The sequence below is a fragment of the Drosophila obscura genome, unplaced genomic scaffold (genome assembly GCF_018151105.1).
Source record: "Drosophila obscura isolate BZ-5 IFL unplaced genomic scaffold, ASM1815110v1 contig_200, whole genome shotgun sequence".
NCBI classification, from domain to species: Eukaryota; Metazoa; Arthropoda; class Insecta; order Diptera; family Drosophilidae; genus Drosophila; species Drosophila obscura.
In genome coordinates this window covers 2,503,206-2,521,709 of record NW_024542791.1, presented here as the reverse complement: position 1 = coordinate 2,521,709, position 18,504 = coordinate 2,503,206, and the positions used below count along the sequence as shown (strand labels likewise).

The following is an 18,504-nucleotide window of genomic DNA, read 5'->3' as shown; positions in this document are numbered from 1 at the left end:
ATTATTCTTTTTTCTTCGTTTTTTCCCTTTTGCAACTCAATAATATTCTATTTTATTAGATTTGTATATTAAGTTGAAATTTCGTGGCTCTGACTTTATTTTTCGTACAGATTACTCACTTCAACACGTGTTGAAAGCCCATTCAAAAAATATAGCTTTTGGGAGCTTACAAACTACCAAAAACTTGTTCACACAAACATACACACTTGACACGTGAGAGAGCGAACACTTGCTGAGTGTAAGAGTAAGAGTGAGAGAGAGAAAGAGAGAGAGAGATAGGTTGATACAAACAAATAATAAATATCAACAAAAGAAACCCGAATCGCAAAAATTCACAGCTGAACCTGCGATAAGGCGAAATATGGCAATGCCCCGGACATCTGTAACCATAAACTCTATAGATTGCATTACAAGACTCACCTTTATCGCGAAATAACTGTTTGTAGCCGGACAATTGCTCGGAATCCAGCCATTCGTCAACGGTGGGCAGGGGGCGCTCGGCGTCGGTGTAGCGTTGCAGCCAGGCGGGGGGATACGAGGTCCAGATCAATAGAACAATCTTCACTAGGGAGAGGGTGAACATCAAGCTCAAGATGAGGGCTACTAGTACTTTGAGCGAGCGTTTCCACATAATCAAAGTTCTCGGCAGGTAGACATAGGACCCGATAAATGCATGGGAGAGCTACGCAGCTGTCTCTTTCTAAATATTTAATGCGCGCACTTTGACGTCGCTGCCCGCTGCGTTGCAGGCGGAAGCAACAGCACAGCAAACAGCAGCAGAGGACGTTGCAGCAACAGTGGCGGCCACACAACACACAACAGCGCGAGCATTATTTCCAGTGTATTAAGTCGTATTTAAGTTTCTTACAGTGTATATTTTATTAATAATTTTTTGCACGAAATAAGCAGCACAAAGGTGGCAAAAGCACAGCCAGCGGAGAGCAAAAACAAATGCTGCTGCTGCATTGCTCTGCTTTGGGGCTCTTTTGTCATTCGCTTTGGGGGTGGATGGATGGGTGGCATGCTTTTGGCGTTCTCAGTGGGGCGCTCACAGAACAGCTGTCAGCAGAGACACGAACCATTTAGTCGGCTTGTAAACCAAGAAGATAAGTCCGAGCCTTTGTGGATTTGTTTTAATTTAATTTAACTTAATTTATGTAAAGATATTTTAAACTGTATTTAAGAGCAAAGTGTTATTTCAAAATAGGGAAAAATACAAATTCGTTTAAAAAAAGCCAATCGTAGATTTGAAAATACTAAGGTTCCACCGAGATTTGAACTCGGATCGCAGGATTCAGAGTCCTGAGTGCTAACCATTACACCATGGAACCGCTTGACAGCTGTCGGACAAAACTCATCAAGATACATCATAGAGGAAAAAAACTGCTGAGTTACCAATTTACAGGCATTGATTTGTTGTATTATTTCATTAAATATGGAAATCAGACTAAAATGTACAGTTACGTTTAATAATATAAGATGAAAAGTAATTTATTTATGTATATAAAACTAATGAAACCTACCTTCAAACACAAAAATAAATGATTTGGTATATACCATATTATACTAGGTTTACAAAATAAGATTGAATTTATATTAACAAGATAATCGAAAAAAAACATAAAAATACTTTAAAAAAATCCCTTTACAAGGTTCCACCGAGATTTGAACTCGGATCGCAGGATTCAGAGTCCTGAGTGCTAACCATTACACCATGGAACCGTTTGCGATGCTGTCGTCCAAACTGATTGACAGTTTCCACTGGGCCGTACTTTTGTTTACTTCTGGCAACAGACAAAAGAAGAAGACAGACGATTCCACCAAAAACTAAATTGTCATCAAAAATCAATATTTCCTTACTTTTGCAACATTTTTATTTGTTCATCATTTTTTTTTGTGCGCTTGTTAAAGAAGCTTTTATGACTATACATAGAGAAAAACTTAATTAGCTCAAATTCCAAAGTCCATTATCATGTCCATTTATACGTCCATTTGTGCGGGTGTTTGTTAGCCATCCAATTCACGGGTTAAGCCACAGCACTTAGCCATAGTACGAGTAGGGAGAGGCAGCATAATAGCCGCCGGAATAGGCGTAGGGGCTGGCGCCGTAGTAGAACTGGGGTGCGGGCTCCGGGCTGGCAACGGGAATGGGTGCTGGTGCGGCGCGTGGCAGTGGTGCAGGAGCAGGCACGGCCAGGGCAAAAGCAAAGAGGGCGGCGAAGACAACGACCAACTGGGAAGTGCAATGGTGGATTAAAAATTGGATGAGAATTAGGATTCAGGAATTAGGAATCAGTGAGATTTTATGGTGTTAAACGGAGTTTAAATTTTGAGGGTCCGAGAAGGACACTGAATTTAAACGGAAGCCATAAGTAAGAATTTGAATTCTTTGAATAAATATGCCTTAGATTCCATAAGGAATAAGCTTATAGCTCTGAAGTCCTTTCCTGAGTGTAGGTCCTTATCTGCTCTATAACTTACCAGCTTGAACATTTTGCTTGGATTGATTGTTTGCTGGTTTCTGATGCTACTGAAGCGATTGCAATTTGTGGTTTGATGCTGTTGAAGCTCACTCCGGGTTCTTATATACTCGTAGCTCTCTTCCAATCCGAATTTGTCACACTCATGACTTATTTATGATGTCGCACTTCTGAAAGCACTGTGATAGGATTTATGGCCATTTCTGTTTTGCTCACATCATTCCGCAATAGTTTTCGTTTTCGTTATCGTTTTTTATTTGTATTTTGATTATATTTTGATAGTTTTTGACAATTTCCCTTCGCATTCTAATGACTTCTTATTCTTTGTCGATCTGCGTTGATGGATCGTCACTCTCGATTATAGAACTGGCCTTCAATGTGACGCTCATTTCAGCACAGTGAGACAGTAGAATTTTGCGAGCTACGCTCAGTGCATTTTAATTGGGGATTTCTTGTCGCCACTTTTGGCTTCCATTCAGGTGATTAATGATCTCCAGACAGTCGGGTGTACTCGTATTGGTTCTTAACCAAAAATTTCAAGTATTTGGCGACTTAGATCAATTGCGCAGAAATGTTGTGGGTGAAATTTAAAATCATCAAAACTACAAAACTTTAATTGATTAAGTATGGAATTATATTTATGGAGATTTAAGCTTAAACAATTGTTAGATAGCCAACATCTAATGTTTATAAGTATTTATTTATCTTCCAAAAAATTTGTTAAATAGTGGAATTGATATCACTGTACTTTGGTGGCTCGAGTGTACTCTGTACTCTTACACGAGAGTAAATTTTATTCCAGGTTGTGTAGCTCTTTTTCGAAAATCTTTAGAGTCTAGACTCTAGAATATATGAAATAAATTTTAAAAGTTAAAAAACTGTTCTTAGCTAGCTTTGTGTATTTTCTAGTTGGAAAAAAAAATTGCCTTTTTATTGGATTCCATAGAATGGCTATATCTGAAGATATATCAAGCCAACGTTGAAAGTAGTTTACTACCATTTTTAAGGTTTTTAAATTTTGTCATGTAGTAACAATATTTTATTATTTTAATACATTTTGTGTAATAATTAAAAACGAGTCTTTTGGCTCGAAGAGTATAATATGCAAAAATTGTAGAAATAAATATAAATGGAATCAAGGGTATATAATGAGGTTGAGGCATGAATAATTTCTGATTTAAGAAGCTTAGACTTTTCTGCTTAAATATTTACGGAAATATGTGTAAGCTAATGTCCAAAAACTTGCATAGTCTTTAATAATTCTGACACCAAGTCTGCCAGAAAATTTAGGATAGGACTAAGATTAAGGATTAAGGTAGAGAAATTTTTCATTATTATTTTATTATTATGATGTTTTTATTCTTTAACTTAAAAGATTGATACTCCTTTGGTACACATTAAACTCTCTGCTACTCCACATTTTAGTTATTATTTCACATTTAATTCCTTAGAATAATTCTCTCAAGTTCTGTGCCATTTTTGTTGCCAAAAACAAATCCTCTTATATCATCCGCCTTCATGCCGCCAAAGTGTATCACATAAAAACTGGCAACTCATGTATTTTTCAGCTCCCAAATCGATCGAATTCAACCAAAACAAAGCCAAATGTTTGCCCAAGGCAAAATGCGAAAGAAACCAAAAAATCCAGAAAAAAGAGAGTCAAAAATAGAGAGTGAATTGACAAAAAGAGCGACAATCTTTGGAGGATAGCGGATGGTGAATGGTGAATGGGAGGAAGTGAGGAGGATGTTAGCTGCTGCTGCTGCTGCTGCTGATGATGATGGTGACGATGTCGTCAGTGGCATATAGTAGTAGTGGGCAAACAGATTAAGAAACAATAATGTTCTTTGTGTTCGCATTTGGCGGGCATTAGGAAGCCCGAACGCGTTAAACCCGATAATGAGCCATAAACTTGGCCAGCGGAATGCAAATGGAATATCAAAATGCGGCAACGAGTCTCTCCCCGGGTCTCCCTATGCAGTCAGCACTGATGACAGCAGAGCAATACAATTAAGCTGCTTAGACCCGCCTCCTCCCACCCCCTATGACCCGCTTCTCCTTGTTCTTTCCGAAATGTTTGTTATTCGAATATAAATAGCTGCAATCGAGCAAACATGGAGTGCAGTTCGATTCTGTTTGTCAAGTCGTAGCATTAACTGCTTTCATCATGCTGAAGCTGGTGAGTGTTTGCCACAGGCCTCTTTCCCAACCCTTTGATCACCCGAGTGTTTCCTCATATGTTCCGCAGGTATTCCTGTTGCTCGCCGCCCTGCTGGCTGTTGTCCTGGCCGTGCCTGCCCCTGCTCCAGGCCCCAATCCGGCACCGGTGCCCCAGTTTGTCTACTCCGCCGGCTATCCCGCTGTGGGCTATGCCTCGCCCTATGTCTACTACGGCTGATGTCAATGATTCCCGATTGTATGAATAAAAAACTTTTGCATCAGAATTTATAAGTGTTTTTTTTTTAATTATGGAGAAGCAGCATTTTCTTTTGAGGGTTTGCTGGGAAAGAGTTATCCCAAAAAGTATACAGGAAAATGTGAATTTTAAGAGGTATATCCCAACATTTTCCCAGAAAGTTCCAACAATGTTTGCTGAGTTATTTTGAAAGGATTTTGGGTTGTAAAGGGAAAACTGAAGCTGAAATTAACTTTCGCTTTTAGTAATTTTAATTTTTTGATAACACTAGTCAACACGATTTTTCCTCAAGGACAAAACGAACTTTCTAAGATTGGGGCTTAGAAATGGTTGATGAATTTTTTTTTTTGGACTTTTTGAGATTTTGCGGATTTTTTTAAGTTTTTTCAGGGTAGCGCTGTTTTCACAGCTCTAGTAGCTTACGTCTGGTTGTAAGAACTTTAATATTTTGAGATAATTAAAACAGCTAGAAGTTAAGCCCAACACTTTGTGATTACAGCTTACCGCTGGGAATTAAAGCATTGTGCAGAGGATTTTTGGGGTATTTTTTGCTTTAAAACTCGGGCGATATACTGGTTTTATTTTTTTGTGTTAGGTGTTAATTTGGGTCGTTTGGTACGCCATTAAAATCTAGGGATACTTTGGGCTAAAATTCGTTAACCAAACCTAAAAATGGACAATACCTTTTGATGGTTGCGGGCCCAACTGCCAATTATAATATAATAATTATAATACATTTTTGCTGAGTGTTATAGAACCTCTGTTCAAAGTGCTATAAATATTCATACATTTTATATTTCTACTTTATGGATGCTCAAACTTGGTTTTGGTTCTCTTTATAAAAAATGTTGCCCATAAAACAGAACTCTTTTATAAAAGTAGAACTCTGTTGCACCCACGTAGGACACCAATTTATATCCAATAAAGCTCTTCTTTAACTTGTATAGCAAATAAATATAATTTATTTGAGACTCGATTCTACTCTCCAGAGCTTACACCACTAAAAGTTCCACTAAAAATTCCACTTAAAGTTCCACTAAAAGTTCCACAAATGTTACCCCTAACTCAAGGGGATGCTTTCCACCCCACAAATCCTTACCCCTGAGTTATCCTCTCGCAACATTTCGAACTACAAATATGTCCCTAAACAGCCTGCACTCTGGCAACAATGTTTCCGGGCACGAAGGATATGTGTGTCAACATTGCGATTCCCACGAAGTTGCGTGCTGGAAGAAGAGTTTTCCCTTTTCGGCCGACTTCCTGGCGTTACGCCAAAAAGGATGCCACAGGACACACGATGACTTCAGTGTATTTTCTGATTTCGCAACGATTCGAACGTGAACGCGGCTGAAACAGAGGAAATTGAAAGGCCAGAAAAGGAGTCGGTCGTCTAGCGCTCGCGTGAACTTCGTTGAGAGCCGCCGAGTCCTGTGTGCTGTCCTGTCCTGTCGTGGAGTATCCTCCGTGCGAGAATGCACTTTCAGTCGATTACCGTCGCTCGCCTGCAATGGATCGCCTGAATCCCCAAGCGACAAGGCCACAGCCTTGAACGACGGCCGTTGGCCAAGTAGAGCGCGAGAATTTGAACGTGGCAAAGAGTCGCTCGCAGCTAGCAGGATATGTTGGCGGAAATGTTAACCACCGGCCCCTCACCGCTGGCTCTGCCCATCTCTCACTGAATCCAAGTGTTTCCCCAAGTGCCAGTGCCTAAGAAAAAGATATAAAAACGGAAGCAAAAAAAAAAAAGAACCACAAAAAAAAAACAACAACCGAAAAGCGAAGGATGATGATGTTGGCCAATGGCCATGCCCATGCCCGTGCCCATGCCCATGCCCATGAGGCTGATGATGTCATGCCATTGCCTTGGCTATTGTCCTGGCCAAAGTGAAAGTGTTGTTGCTGCCGCTTTTCCGGCCACGGTTGACACATGAGAGTCGCCACGGCAGGCATGTGCCATTATCCCTCAAGTGAACAGCCACGTAATTAACTGCCAAGGTTCTCCCAAAGAAGGCATAACACGAATGAAAAGAATCGCCACGAAAATCCAAGTGAAATAAACTCAGAAAAATCTACAGTAGAAAGCAATTTCAGTGAAATTAACCATTTACCATTAACCATTAAGGATTATAACGAAATAAAGGATAACCCACTGCTGGCAGCCATGGATACTTTGTTTGCCGTCTGCTCGCTGCTGCTGCTGCTCCTCTCACAGAATGGTAGGATAATCTCAGATCATCTTCAGCTGGTCCCCATCCTACATCCTCCATCCTCCATCCACAATCCTTAAAAGAAAAGGCTTCTATACTGTGGTTTTCCCCTCGAAAAGTACTCGCAACTCTTGCTTTTGTGTGGCAGAAAGTTCCTCTTTTCACAATATTTTTTCGTTTCTTATTCTGTTTCCATAAATGAAATGAATGCCAAATGAGTTCATTTGTTTTTGGCATAACTTTTGCTTTTGGCCATGTTAATTTTGGCCCCACTTTCGGGCCCAAGTGGGCTGCTGCTGGTGGGTGGCTTGGGGTGTGTTTGGGTGGATTCGTTTGATGAGGCTTTAATGTTATCGGATACAAGCTTAACAGATGCCAGAAATGGGCGATAATAAGTAGGCCAGCAAGCTGATAAAATGATTATCATAATGATTACAATTATATTTGTAATTTAAATAAATCGAAGATATAAAATTATTAAAATACTTAAAAAATTCAAGATACATTTTAGACAAAAATAAATCCATTTGAATTTTTATTTCACTGATTTGTTGCTATTCTCTTGCATTTTTGTTGATGTTGTATACTTTTTAGTGTGAAATGTTCAACCAACTAAAAGAAATGTTTGCTTTGTTTCGCTTGTTCTCTGTCGCTTCTCAAATCTCTCTTCTCGTGTTCAAATCTAGTGGAATTAAGCACTCGGAGAGAGAGAGAGGGATTTTTTGTTTTGTTGTGTGAAAAACTTCTGTTGTCTCTGCAGCAAAACATCCAAAAAGGAATATTTTGTTTGTTGTTTGCGGACTAACGCAAATGTGGCAAGAAAATATTACACATACGCACCATGCACCGCCTAAAAGTATGGAATGAAACATTTTAGACATGGTAAAGAACGTGAGTTATACTAAGCAAACCCCATGTGTGTGCGGCAAGATGGGGCGTGTTGGGGCAACCTTAACCCAAATTAGCCCATGGCCATGAGGCCCCTTGAAGATGAAACGCAAAAAGATGGCAAAGATGTGGGAATTCATTAGACCAAAGGGAACACAGCGAATTGAGGGGATGGGCAAATATAAAAAAGAATGTGGAAAGGGTAGGTGGTAGGTGGTAGGAGATGGGGTCAAGTAGGGGTAAGTAGATGTAGGAGATGTAAGTACCCATCTCAAGTCACTTGACAAGCTTTGAAATGCTGTAAGAAAAGGAGAACAAGTGACTCAAAGTAAAGACATTTTATGTAGAACAAAACATTCGATAGAAGTGTAAGATAAAAAAAGGGTAGGATTGCGAAACAAATATCTTGATATATTTCAATAAATAAGAAAAGAAAATGAAAGCTTTCAGAAAGGTTAAAATCTATATTTAAATGTAGGATATATCCTGCTGAGATTTTTTAGGCATAAAAAAAAACACGAAATACCTGAGCAAAAATTCCAAAAATGTCTGAAAAATTCGCGATCCTTTTTTTTAATCTTTGCAAAAATTCAAGCCTTTTTTCAGTATTCTGCGTTAATTTTTCCATAAATTGTATAGATGGTAGTTTTCTTACAGATAGATGAACATGGATAGCAAATAGCTGGAAAATACTAGATTATAATGAATATTAAACACACCCTAAAAGTAGTGTCAATGCAATGCTTGCTGCTACATTTTACTTACATTTACAACAACAAAAAATTACACAAAATGTAACAATATTGGATTCGATATAAAATCGCATAAAAAATATGCTGATGCAGAACAAATTGAGTTGCCATTGTAAGGATATTACCTCTGAGTAACCTACTTCTGCTGCTCAACCTCTCCTGCGTCTACCAGCGACTTCCACGTTGATTGATATGCAGCACACAAAGGAGCCCAAGCCTTAACAATCCAATTGCAGAAATTGTACCTACGTTTAAACTCGTATGTGCAAGTGTGGATATATGTATGTACATACGAACATAAATATCAAAGTGTATATATTATATGTTACGTGTGCGTATTGCTTACTAAATTTGAAAAAGGCGAATTTGAATTTTTATTGGATTTAGTCGAACATTTTCCGCACACATACGTACCTACATAGTACTTTGCCACTCAAATAAAATATTATTAAATTCAATTTGATGGATTTGTTGCTCTGCTCTCTCTCTCTCTCTACCTCTCTTTCTGGCTGGGATGGCAGGGCTTGGACCAGGCTTATCGATTGAAATGGCAAAAGCGCAAATGATATTAGATAAAATGTTCAAAAACAATTGGCTAAAGTCTCTGATGAAGCATCGTTTAAATATATTTGGAAAATTAATTTTATTTCGCTATGCAATTGAGGCCTGCCTCAGTTGTGTTTTGCCTTCAATAAAATTCCTAAAAAATCATAAAACTACTGTGTGAATATTTCAATAATCAAATGGGCATATTTTAATTATTAAAATGTCTAACTGTTCTATCGATTCCCTTTTTATTTTATTAAAAATTCAACCAGAATTTCGTGAAAAACTTTTAGCTTGAATAAAACATTGACTTACCTAACCTGCAGATTGAATAACAAATAAATTGTGTGCTCTGCTACCAAAAGATTCAATTACCAATAATTATTTTAGCCAGCTATCAGAAACAGCAACGAACTAATAAAATATACAAAAAATCAAAGCAAACAAAGGAACAACTTTTTCTTATCCCTTTTTGCAAATAGTTTTGGATATTTATTTTCAATTTCGTCTGCACCAAAAACCTCTCAAATTGTTTGTCGGAAATTTTAGTCAGTCCCGGAAGAGGTGGGGAATAAGGTATAAAGGTTAGGCGAATGGATAGGGGGGTGGGTGGCCATAAAAAAAGGAAAAAACCACGCGTGCTGGGTAATTCAGGAATGCGTTCCTTTGGGGCTAACAAAATAAAAGAAAGATGACGAATGCTCTACTAAAAAAATTAGCTAGAAATGTGAACAATAAATGTTCAGCTACAACAAATTAATCAGAAAATGAGTGGTACTGTTTTACTGGCTACTCTTTATGTATATTTTATAATTAATAATTAAATTAATAGCAAAGGTTCCCTAATCATAATCATTGCCTTTAGCAACTATGTTCCCAAGTCAAATGATTTCTCTTGGGTTTTTAAAATGATATAATTATAAATATAATTTCCAAGTTTTAAAAACTTAAGAAGAAAATTTTCAAAAGAATTTAAAATGAGCTTTTGCGGATTGTGAATAGAAAAAAATGTCTGATCAATAGGAATTCTTTATACTCTTTACGAAAGCAGATATTTCGTTCTCTCCGTTGGCAAGCATCTATTAAAAATCGTAGCACCCTTTGCCAGGGCATGTAGCATACAAATAGGCAACAAACAACATTGAATCAATGCAAATGGAATACAAATTTAAGCATGTTCTTTTTTGCACATTTTCATTTCTATGGCATGCATTTTTTTGACTAAATTTACTGTTCATGTAAATCTTCCATTCAATTTGCAAATTGAATTGAATTAATTTTTCTGTGAATGGGTAAACAATATTTATATATTTTTAATAAACTATACATTCACATATTCTACCATAGTTTTTTTTACTTTTGTTTATTCACATTATAATTTAGGTAAATCTGTATTTCTTTCGTTGCTATAAATTGGATCAACTGAAAAGATTTTTTCTTAAAAAAGCAGAACAAGAAATGAAAGCTGCAGCAAAGGAATTTCTATTAAAAATTCAGCACAAAGTTGAGAGGGGTAGTACTCCGGGGTTAATCAGATGCCTTGAATATTAAACAAAGGAATATACTCGTAGATCTCTATTTAGAGATTCATGCATTCAATGGAGACGGAGGCGCATGCAAAGCTAATTAAATTTCAGTCAAATAAAATAAAAGAAATAACGATAAAGAACTGTGAAAAATGAAATAAAAAAGTTACTGCCTGCCCATATAAATTATGATTATTTTTTATGAGCAGTCGGTGAAGTTGGGGTACCACCATCTAGGTCCATGCCTTTGACCTCAGCTACCATCAAACCTCTGGCTGACAGACTTTTCCCCTTAGCCGCATGCCATCCAAACTTTTAGCTCATGGAAAAAGTGATAAATTGAATGCAAAAATGTTCTCTCTTTTTGTGCGCTACTGCAACTGCAGCTGCAATCCTTGGACAGCTGGAAGGCAACACATCTCCCGCCTCGTCTTTGCCACCGTTAAGGCTGCAGCCATCGACGCCATCAATAACGCATTTTGTAAATGACTCCTTCATCATATTCTGCCAGACAGTACAAAAGGATATCGACACCAAGTGGCGTGATCCCCGCGGCCAGACCCGTGAGAACACCAAGGGTCGAGTGCACATCGAAAAGAAGACGGGTAAGACGGGTCCAGTCCAGTCCAGCCCAGTCCAGTCCATCCTCTCCTCTCATCCACTCAGTGGATACTGTAGCCACGGGATGTCAGTGCGGTTCATAATGCCTGCGATATGCGTATCCTCTTCTATCTCTTTGCAGGTCTTCTGGCTCTGGTCTTTGAGCACATCTCGCTGGACGACAGGGGCAACTGGACCTGCGAGGTGAATGGACAACAGAATCGGAATGTGAATAACGAGCGAGAGTTCTATTCCTCCTTTGAACTTCTCGTTAATCGTAAGTTGGCTTCAGATTTGTGTGCAAAAAAGAAAGAGACGATAAAAAGAGAGTCATAAAAACAGCTGCAGGACCTGTTTACATGGAAAGTCTTTGAGTTGAATTTTTGTTACAAAAAATAAACATGAAAGTCAAGTTCCGAAAACAGATAAAACACATCTCTGTGAAGGTTCTGGACCCATAAATATAAGGTTTTTTTTCGGCTTAATTAGGAGTGGAATTAAATAGCTCAAACTTCCAGCATTTGTTTTTTTTTTTCAGCCATTTTTGGTACATGTTTAATGAGTGTTAATATTTTATTTAGATCGGGAAAAGCTTCTTATTAATTATTGAATATCAAACCTTACTTAATCTGATAGAAGTAAATGTCCTCTGTCCACGCTCTATTCTAAATTTCCTCCCGGCTGAATGAACCCGTAAAAATGTTTGTAAGCTTGCCAATCAAAATAGCTTCCATGTGAACAGCACAGAAATCAAAGAATCCCATACACACAGATGTACATATGTAAGGGATACTTTCGAACAGGATATCATGACCATTGTACAATATTTACTCAGTAATTTGACCAATGTATTTCCTTCTTGTTCGTTGCCATAGAGAAAATCTCATTTGGCAAAACGGAACAAGTGCAGTCGGTGCGCGAGGGACGCGATGCGATGGTCAATTGCTTTGTGGAGGGTATGCCAGCACCGGAAGTCTCCTGGCTCTACAATGGCGAATACATAAACAGTTAGTATGCCCTCGAGTATAACCTCCCCCCACACTCGCCACGTGGCATGGCAAACTTGTTAACTATGCAACTATTTCTCTCCCATGCGAACTTTGTGTTTCGTTTTTTTTTTTTTTTCATAGCAGCTGTAAACTCGTCGAAGCATAATCGCCTGTCGAACGGTCTGTACATCAGGAATGTCAGCCAGGCGGATGCCGGCGAGTATACGTGTCGTGCCATGCGTATAACACCAACATTTTCGGATTCCGATCAAATAACGATATTGCTAAGGATACAACGTAAGTACAATGAGCGAAGGCGATACGCTCCCATGTCCCTGCTTCGGTTTTTCTTTTTCTTTTTTTTTTGTTTGGCAAGCTCAGATTGCAGCACACACACACACACACACTTGCATCTTTTGCTCCTTCTAGCATGCCCCCCAGCATACTTGCTACGTGCCACACTTGATAATATTTAATCTAGAATTTATTCTGTACCCCCCACTTGTTGGCAATTGCATTTCCCAGCTAACCAGCCACCCCACTGCGTGGACTCTCTCTCTCTCTCTCTCTCTCTCTGTGTGTGCGTCTGCCCTTTGAAAGCTGAAAATTGAGCTTAGACTTTGCAACAAAATCTTTTGCTGATAGCAGCTTAAAGTTATTTAAGCAGTTTCCACCCCCCCATCACCCCGTGGCATTCTGGCCCTGGGGAGTGGACCATGCTTCGTTGGCTCTAATGAGATTTCAAGCTGCTGCTGCTGCTGCTGCTGCTACTGAGACCCTACACACTTCTTAGGGAGAGAAGGCAAAGCAAAGACAGGCAGCTCCTTCCGGCTGTCAGGGTCAAGTAGCAGGAAAATGCAAATTATTGATGCAAATTTTCTAATGAACATATTACTTGGCTGCTGTCCATAATTGGCTTTGGGGAGAATGACTTTTGGAACACAGCTACTCGTAAGTGTGAAATTGGGAGTATGTAATGAAGGAAAACAGTAGTTAAGGGAATGGATTGACTGGCAAGGGGATATATACATATGGACGATAAAGCTGAGCATCGAGTTTAAAAAGGAAAAGTAAATCCTCGTGTTTTTTTCGAACATTTTCGCATTAATCAATGGAACATAAACCAAGTCAAAGGGGTACAGCGATTACTCAAACATGGCCAAAACATAGTTTGTGCATTCGTATCCCATAAATTTGTAGAGCAACAAAAAAAAACAATCTCTTGAGACTCATTAATATTGCTGACATAGCCAGGGAGCAAGCAGCAGCAGCAGCAGCCCAATCCAAAGTACCCCCCATCAATATCGAAACATATGTATGACTTCATAAACAAACCAACACCAGGCAAACCAAATAGAAGCTCCACACCACACTCCCAATGCGTTTTGGGGGGGGGGTTGAGTTAACACTCTCCAGTGCCCTTGATGCTGCCCAACAGTTCCCCCCTCTCCAATTGAGCTGCCGTCACAATTTTACTAATGACTGCAGAACGAAGGTTTGCACAAGCCAGCAGCAGCAGCACCACCACCACCCAAATAGGACCAAAAGGGGGGCCAGCAGTATCCCAAAATGGTGGGTTGCCCCCTGAATCGGTGCAGTGTGGCCAGCTGGCACTGAAAAGCAAACACCAAAAGGGAATGGAAACCGAAACTAATTTGCAGCCCACTAGCTACAGGAATGGGAATGTATGGAGGAGGACCCCAAAGCAGAAGTGGGTGGGTGTGGGTGCAGTAGAGGAGATGGAGCGGGAGGGGGTAACAGTTACAGATGAAATGCGGCAATATATAGGTTTGCATTTCCTCAGCAATAAACTTCAATGAGCCGCAGTGGCGACGACAACGACAACGAAGCGACAAGGACGAAAAGGACGACGACGAAATGCTAAAATGTGCTATTAGTTTACGCTTCAATGGAGCATCGTGCTCAGGGTGAAGGCGGTGTCCCCAGAGGTGGCAAGGGTATCGAAATGTGTACTTAGGTATGTACAGTGGTGTAAATATTGAAAGGGCGCGCTCAATAGATGCATGGGTAGGTCAATGCACAGGGGGTCTTGTTAGCGTTGAAGGACTGGTCTTAAGTTTGCCCACTGAATTGCATCGAATTTAATTTCGTTTAAAGCGACACGGAATACTCCGCTAAGGCAATATTCTCAAGCCTCCCTAATTTCTTGACCACCACTGTCACTGTCGCTTTCTTCAATTGCGTCTTTTGCCATTTACAAAGTACCGCTTATCCTTATCTGCAAAATGTAACGCCAGCCTCTGCCAGCCGGACGCTTACCCATGCAATGTCAGCGAGCAGCGACGCCGACTGCAACGGGAGAGACAGAGCGTGTCAGTGGGAGTAACAGAAAGAGAGAGCGTGAGCGTAAGCGTGAGAGATGCAAATGCTGCTGCTCTGCTGCTTAGCATCGATTCTTGATGTTTCTCTTGCTCTTTCTAGGGCTCAAGGTCGAGCATGTCGTCGCTTGTTTGTTATTGTTTTTTTGTAAGTAGCAGTTTAAAGAGAGTAAGAGGCAATAAGTGTTATTGTTAGCAGATTAATTATTGCAAGGTGCATTTTGCGATGCTGAGGCCTCCTGCTTGCATATTCCTCCCTCGCTTTTTTTTTGCTCACACAGTCAATACGCAATTGAAACAAAATCTGCGAATATCACGAGAGCGCTCTCAGACAATGTCCCGCCATGTGGCTTGGCTTCTTGCATTTTTACATATTTAAAATTAATTTAATTAGTTTATTTATAAATCTAGCCCAGTATAAATTGCACATTTTTTACAACGTCCCACGCCACTGTACTTCATAGGTTAACGGTTAACTAGATGCAGAGCACAAGTAAAATAAGAGCTAACAAAAAAGAAAAAAAAACTATAACTGATGTGCCATGTGCGGTGTCAGTGGGGTCTCATTGGGGGATTTGAGCAGAGACAACGACAAAGTGCACCAGCTCTGCACCTAGTATCCCTATCTATTCCGCTTTACCCCCTCCCTTTGTGTGTGCATGAATGAGCAAACGAAACCAGGCCGAAGCACCACCCCATCCCCCATCGCACTCTATCTGTGAAGCTTAGGACTTACAGCAGCTGTGACTGCATCTCTCTTTGGCTCTCTTTACAGATAAGCCCCACTGGTTCTATAACGAGACGCTGAACATGCAGTACGCGTATGTGGGCGGCGCTGTCAATCTGAGCTGCGACGCCATGGGCGAGCCGCCGCCATCATTCACCTGGTTGCACAACGGCAAGGGCATCCTGGGCTTCAATCATCGCATATTCGTCGCCGACTATGGGGCCACGTTGCAGCTGAACGTCCGGAATGAGAGTCAGTTCGGGGACTACAAGTGCAAGGTGGCCAATCCGCTGGGCAGCCTCGAGCGCCTGATCAAACTGCGGCCGGGCGCCAAGCCCATGGGGCCCACACGCTTCCAGCTGAAGCGTCTCTATACGGATGCCTTCGAGCTGGATCTGCGCACGCCCCGCATGACCAATGTCTCCGATGAGATGCAGATCTTTGGCTACCGGGTGGCCTACATGAGCGAGAATGAGTTCAAGTTCAGTGCTGGCAACTGGAGCCATGCCAAACAGCGGGATTTCTCGTTTCATCGAGGTAAGTCAAGCGCAGGATGTGGGGAAATTCCTTCTCGTTGCCTGATTCGTGTAGCATACATAATTTTTGCTGAATATTCTACCAATCAGTAATATCTCTTTTCTCTTTAAATTCAATCCGTTTTGGCAGGCCAGCGTTTCATTATTTCGCATCTGGTGGGAAACACAACGTATCTGATGCGCGCTGCCTCCCGAAATCTGGCCGGACTCAGTGACTGGAGTGGCGTGAAGATCTTTGCCACTGCCGGCTGCCGCAGCTGGTATCCGTCTCCGTATCCGGTCTACGCACTCATCCTTGCTTTGATTTATGCATAGAGCTTGTACCACCAGTCCCCAGTTACCAGTTTCCAGTACCAACTCCCATTCCCAGAACCCAACCCCAACCCCTTGTTATTGTTGCTGCTGAGTTCTCTATAATTTCTTTGTATCTTCTGTGATAGAACTTTGTGTGTGCAATTCACTTAAACCTAAACCTAAACCTAAAATCCGAAAATTGAGAGAAATACGTGGAATTATTATTAAAGAAAAAAAATGCTTTTTGTGCTATATAAATATATATATAGAGAATATGTTACGCCTATTGCCAATTTTTCGCTGCCAACTTTCCATTCATCAAACACACATTTTTTGTACGTTTTTTAAACTAAAAAATCGATTATATTAACGATAGAGCAGGGGGAGAGGCAGAAAACGATGTTTATGGAGAGGCGAATCCTTACGATACATACAATACATATGCATTGTCAACTCTACCTTCTAGTTAAATATGAAAATGCCCAACTCTACATAAATGTTGTTCAAGCTAAAACTAAACCGATAAAACTATGTAAACCGAAACAAAACAAAACAAAAAAAAACAAAAAACCACTACAACTTTGATGAATTTTACAAAAACAAACAAAAGAATGAATGTCCAAATTATTGATGAAAACAAAAGAGGAAAGAACATAAGAAAACTAAAAGCAAATCAATAATAGTAAATGGATTCAAATTAGCTTAATTGAAATGCAAACAAAAAAAAAACGAGAAAGAGTTGCGAAAAAATGAGGAAGAAAAGAATCCCGAAATGAAATGTTTAGCTGGTAAGCAGTGCGTATGAGTATATGAGAATAAATTCAACTGAATGTGTATAAAAATGACTTTGATGGGGTGCTTGCAAAAGCCGAAAAGGGATACTATAGAGATGGTTATCTTTGCTGGTCTTTGGAAAACATAAAAGTTCCCATATAAAAGCCTTTTTTATCCCACTGTAGAGCATCAGTGATTGCTAAGACAATACGAATTTGTCAAAGAAGTGGAAAGAAATTAGTGCAGATAAAACCGCAGGGGTTTAAGTGTCTTAGTTAAAATTGTATCAAAATTATTTACAGAAAAACACAATATATAAATACAAATATTGATGACTATTTATCTTCTATAGTTGCTTAACTTGCCAAAACTTTTCACCAATACTCCTTGATTAATTGAAACAAGCAAACAAAACTTCTACCCCACCGTCTTATAAATTTCACTTAACAACACAAAACTGTCAACACATTTCAAGAATAATTTCCTGACTTTCCTTTTCCCCAAGGTGTCCCCAGATGATTATCTAGTGTGCCCCCTCCCTTTTAACAGCCATTTGTTTATCATATTCATTAGCGCAAATCTCGTAGCATTTTCAGGCCATAAACATTAAGGAAAAGTCCTTGCGCCCTAAGAACCTTGAACATTATGGCAGGCTCATTGCTTATGCGAGGCACGCAGCCAATTACACGGAAGTTCCTGGGGAAGCCTCCCCTTGGGCTTACCCCCTTTTTGGCAATAAAAAAAACATGGGAGAGCGCATAATAAACTAACTCATAAAAGTCAATAAACTGTCAAATGGCAAGGCATTTACATTACTTAAGCATAAATCTCTGCCACGGATGACTCCCCAACAGCAACTCACATGACTGGGCATTCCAGGCTGCAGGATGCCGGCCACGGCGGCTCGCCAGCCATTTACATAAGCCCACAGCTTCAGCCCGGCTATAAATGATCATTAACGCAATCGGCCGCAATAACTTATTGTATTTTATTTAACTTTTATTTCAGCATGAGTTTTTTTTTCCCGCTCTCCCCTCTCTCGCTGTCTCTTTCGCCGTTGTAAAAGCACAAAAGATGGAAAATGGTTACGCGTCAATGCGAATCCGGCCGCAGACGTGACAACGTGAAACAAAAATAAGCAAATTATGGCACACAAATAAATACAATTCATTCGGTGTGCACACAAGTACATATTGCGCTTTCTTTGTGTTGGTGTGAACTCATTGCGTAACTGCGTATAATCGGGCCACGCCCACACTGCACCGAAACAGATTATTATTATTATAAAATTGGTAATTTTCCGGTCTGCCTTTGGCCTGCTTTAAGATTGATTAGCTTATGAATCAAAAAAGGTTTTTGTGGCAGGTTTCATTTTAGAGAATTTTTGTTGCATAGTTAAAGGGGTATCTAAGGAGTTCGAGGCACATTTT

The 18,504-nt window shown here is 39.9% G+C and overlaps 4 protein-coding genes and 2 non-coding genes across 9 annotated transcripts in view; 2 read left to right on the top strand and 4 right to left on the bottom strand.

Annotated features, from left to right (window-relative positions):
• LOC111075318 (apoptosis-resistant E3 ubiquitin protein ligase 1) overlaps positions 1 to 971 on the bottom strand; it is a 30,614-nt gene extending 29,643 nt beyond the window's left edge. For 2 of the 3 annotated variants that reach the window (XM_022368535.2, XM_022368543.2), the window contains exon 1: positions 421 to 971. In XM_022368535.2, coding sequence (XP_022224227.1) covers positions 421 to 631 — 211 coding nt within the window. In that variant the 5' untranslated portion in view covers positions 632 to 971. The remainder of the gene's footprint in view (positions 1 to 420) is intronic. The other variant, XM_022368559.2, reaches the window with a different exon arrangement.
• A 288-nt stretch (positions 972 to 1,259) lies between these two features.
• On the bottom strand, positions 1,260 to 1,331 carry Trnaq-cug. Its single transcript has one exon. It is a non-coding gene; the product is annotated as a tRNA-Gln (tRNA).
• A 319-nt stretch (positions 1,332 to 1,650) lies between these two features.
• On the bottom strand, positions 1,651 to 1,722 carry Trnaq-cug. The gene has a single exon. It is a non-coding gene; the product is annotated as a tRNA-Gln (tRNA).
• Positions 1,723 to 1,856: 134 nt separating this feature from the next.
• Positions 1,857 to 2,591, bottom strand: LOC111076758 (neuropeptide-like 4). Its single transcript, XM_022370688.2, has 2 exons — positions 2,482 to 2,591; positions 1,857 to 2,233 (listed from the first exon to the last, which is right to left on the bottom strand). Exons 1-2 carry the CDS (start codon positions 2,491 to 2,493, stop codon positions 2,042 to 2,044), a joined length of 204 nt encoding a protein of 67 aa, XP_022226380.2. The 5' UTR covers positions 2,494 to 2,591; the 3' UTR covers positions 1,857 to 2,041.
• Positions 2,592 to 4,567: 1,976 nt separating this feature from the next.
• Positions 4,568 to 4,924, top strand: LOC111077373 (neuropeptide-like 4). The gene is made up of 2 exons (XM_022371627.2): positions 4,568 to 4,659; positions 4,729 to 4,924. Exons 1-2 carry the CDS (start codon positions 4,648 to 4,650, stop codon positions 4,876 to 4,878), a joined length of 162 nt encoding a protein of 53 aa, XP_022227319.1. The 5' UTR covers positions 4,568 to 4,647; the 3' UTR covers positions 4,879 to 4,924.
• Positions 4,925 to 6,201: 1,277 nt separating this feature from the next.
• On the top strand, positions 6,202 to 17,136 carry LOC111077123 (neural cell adhesion molecule 2). 2 transcript variants are annotated; one of them, XM_022371278.2, is made up of 7 exons: positions 6,202 to 7,112; positions 11,202 to 11,420; positions 11,558 to 11,692; positions 12,291 to 12,422; positions 12,549 to 12,701; positions 15,519 to 16,007; positions 16,137 to 17,136. In XM_022371278.2, exons 1-7 carry the CDS (start codon positions 7,058 to 7,060, stop codon positions 16,319 to 16,321), a joined length of 1,368 nt encoding a protein of 455 aa, XP_022226970.2. In that variant the 5' UTR covers positions 6,202 to 7,057; the 3' UTR covers positions 16,322 to 17,136. The 2 variants fall into 2 exon arrangements, with proteins under 2 accessions (XP_022226970.2, XP_022226961.2); XM_022371269.2 differs by having other exon boundaries at positions 12,546 to 12,701.
• The last annotated feature ends 1,368 nt before the right edge of the window (positions 17,137 to 18,504 follow it).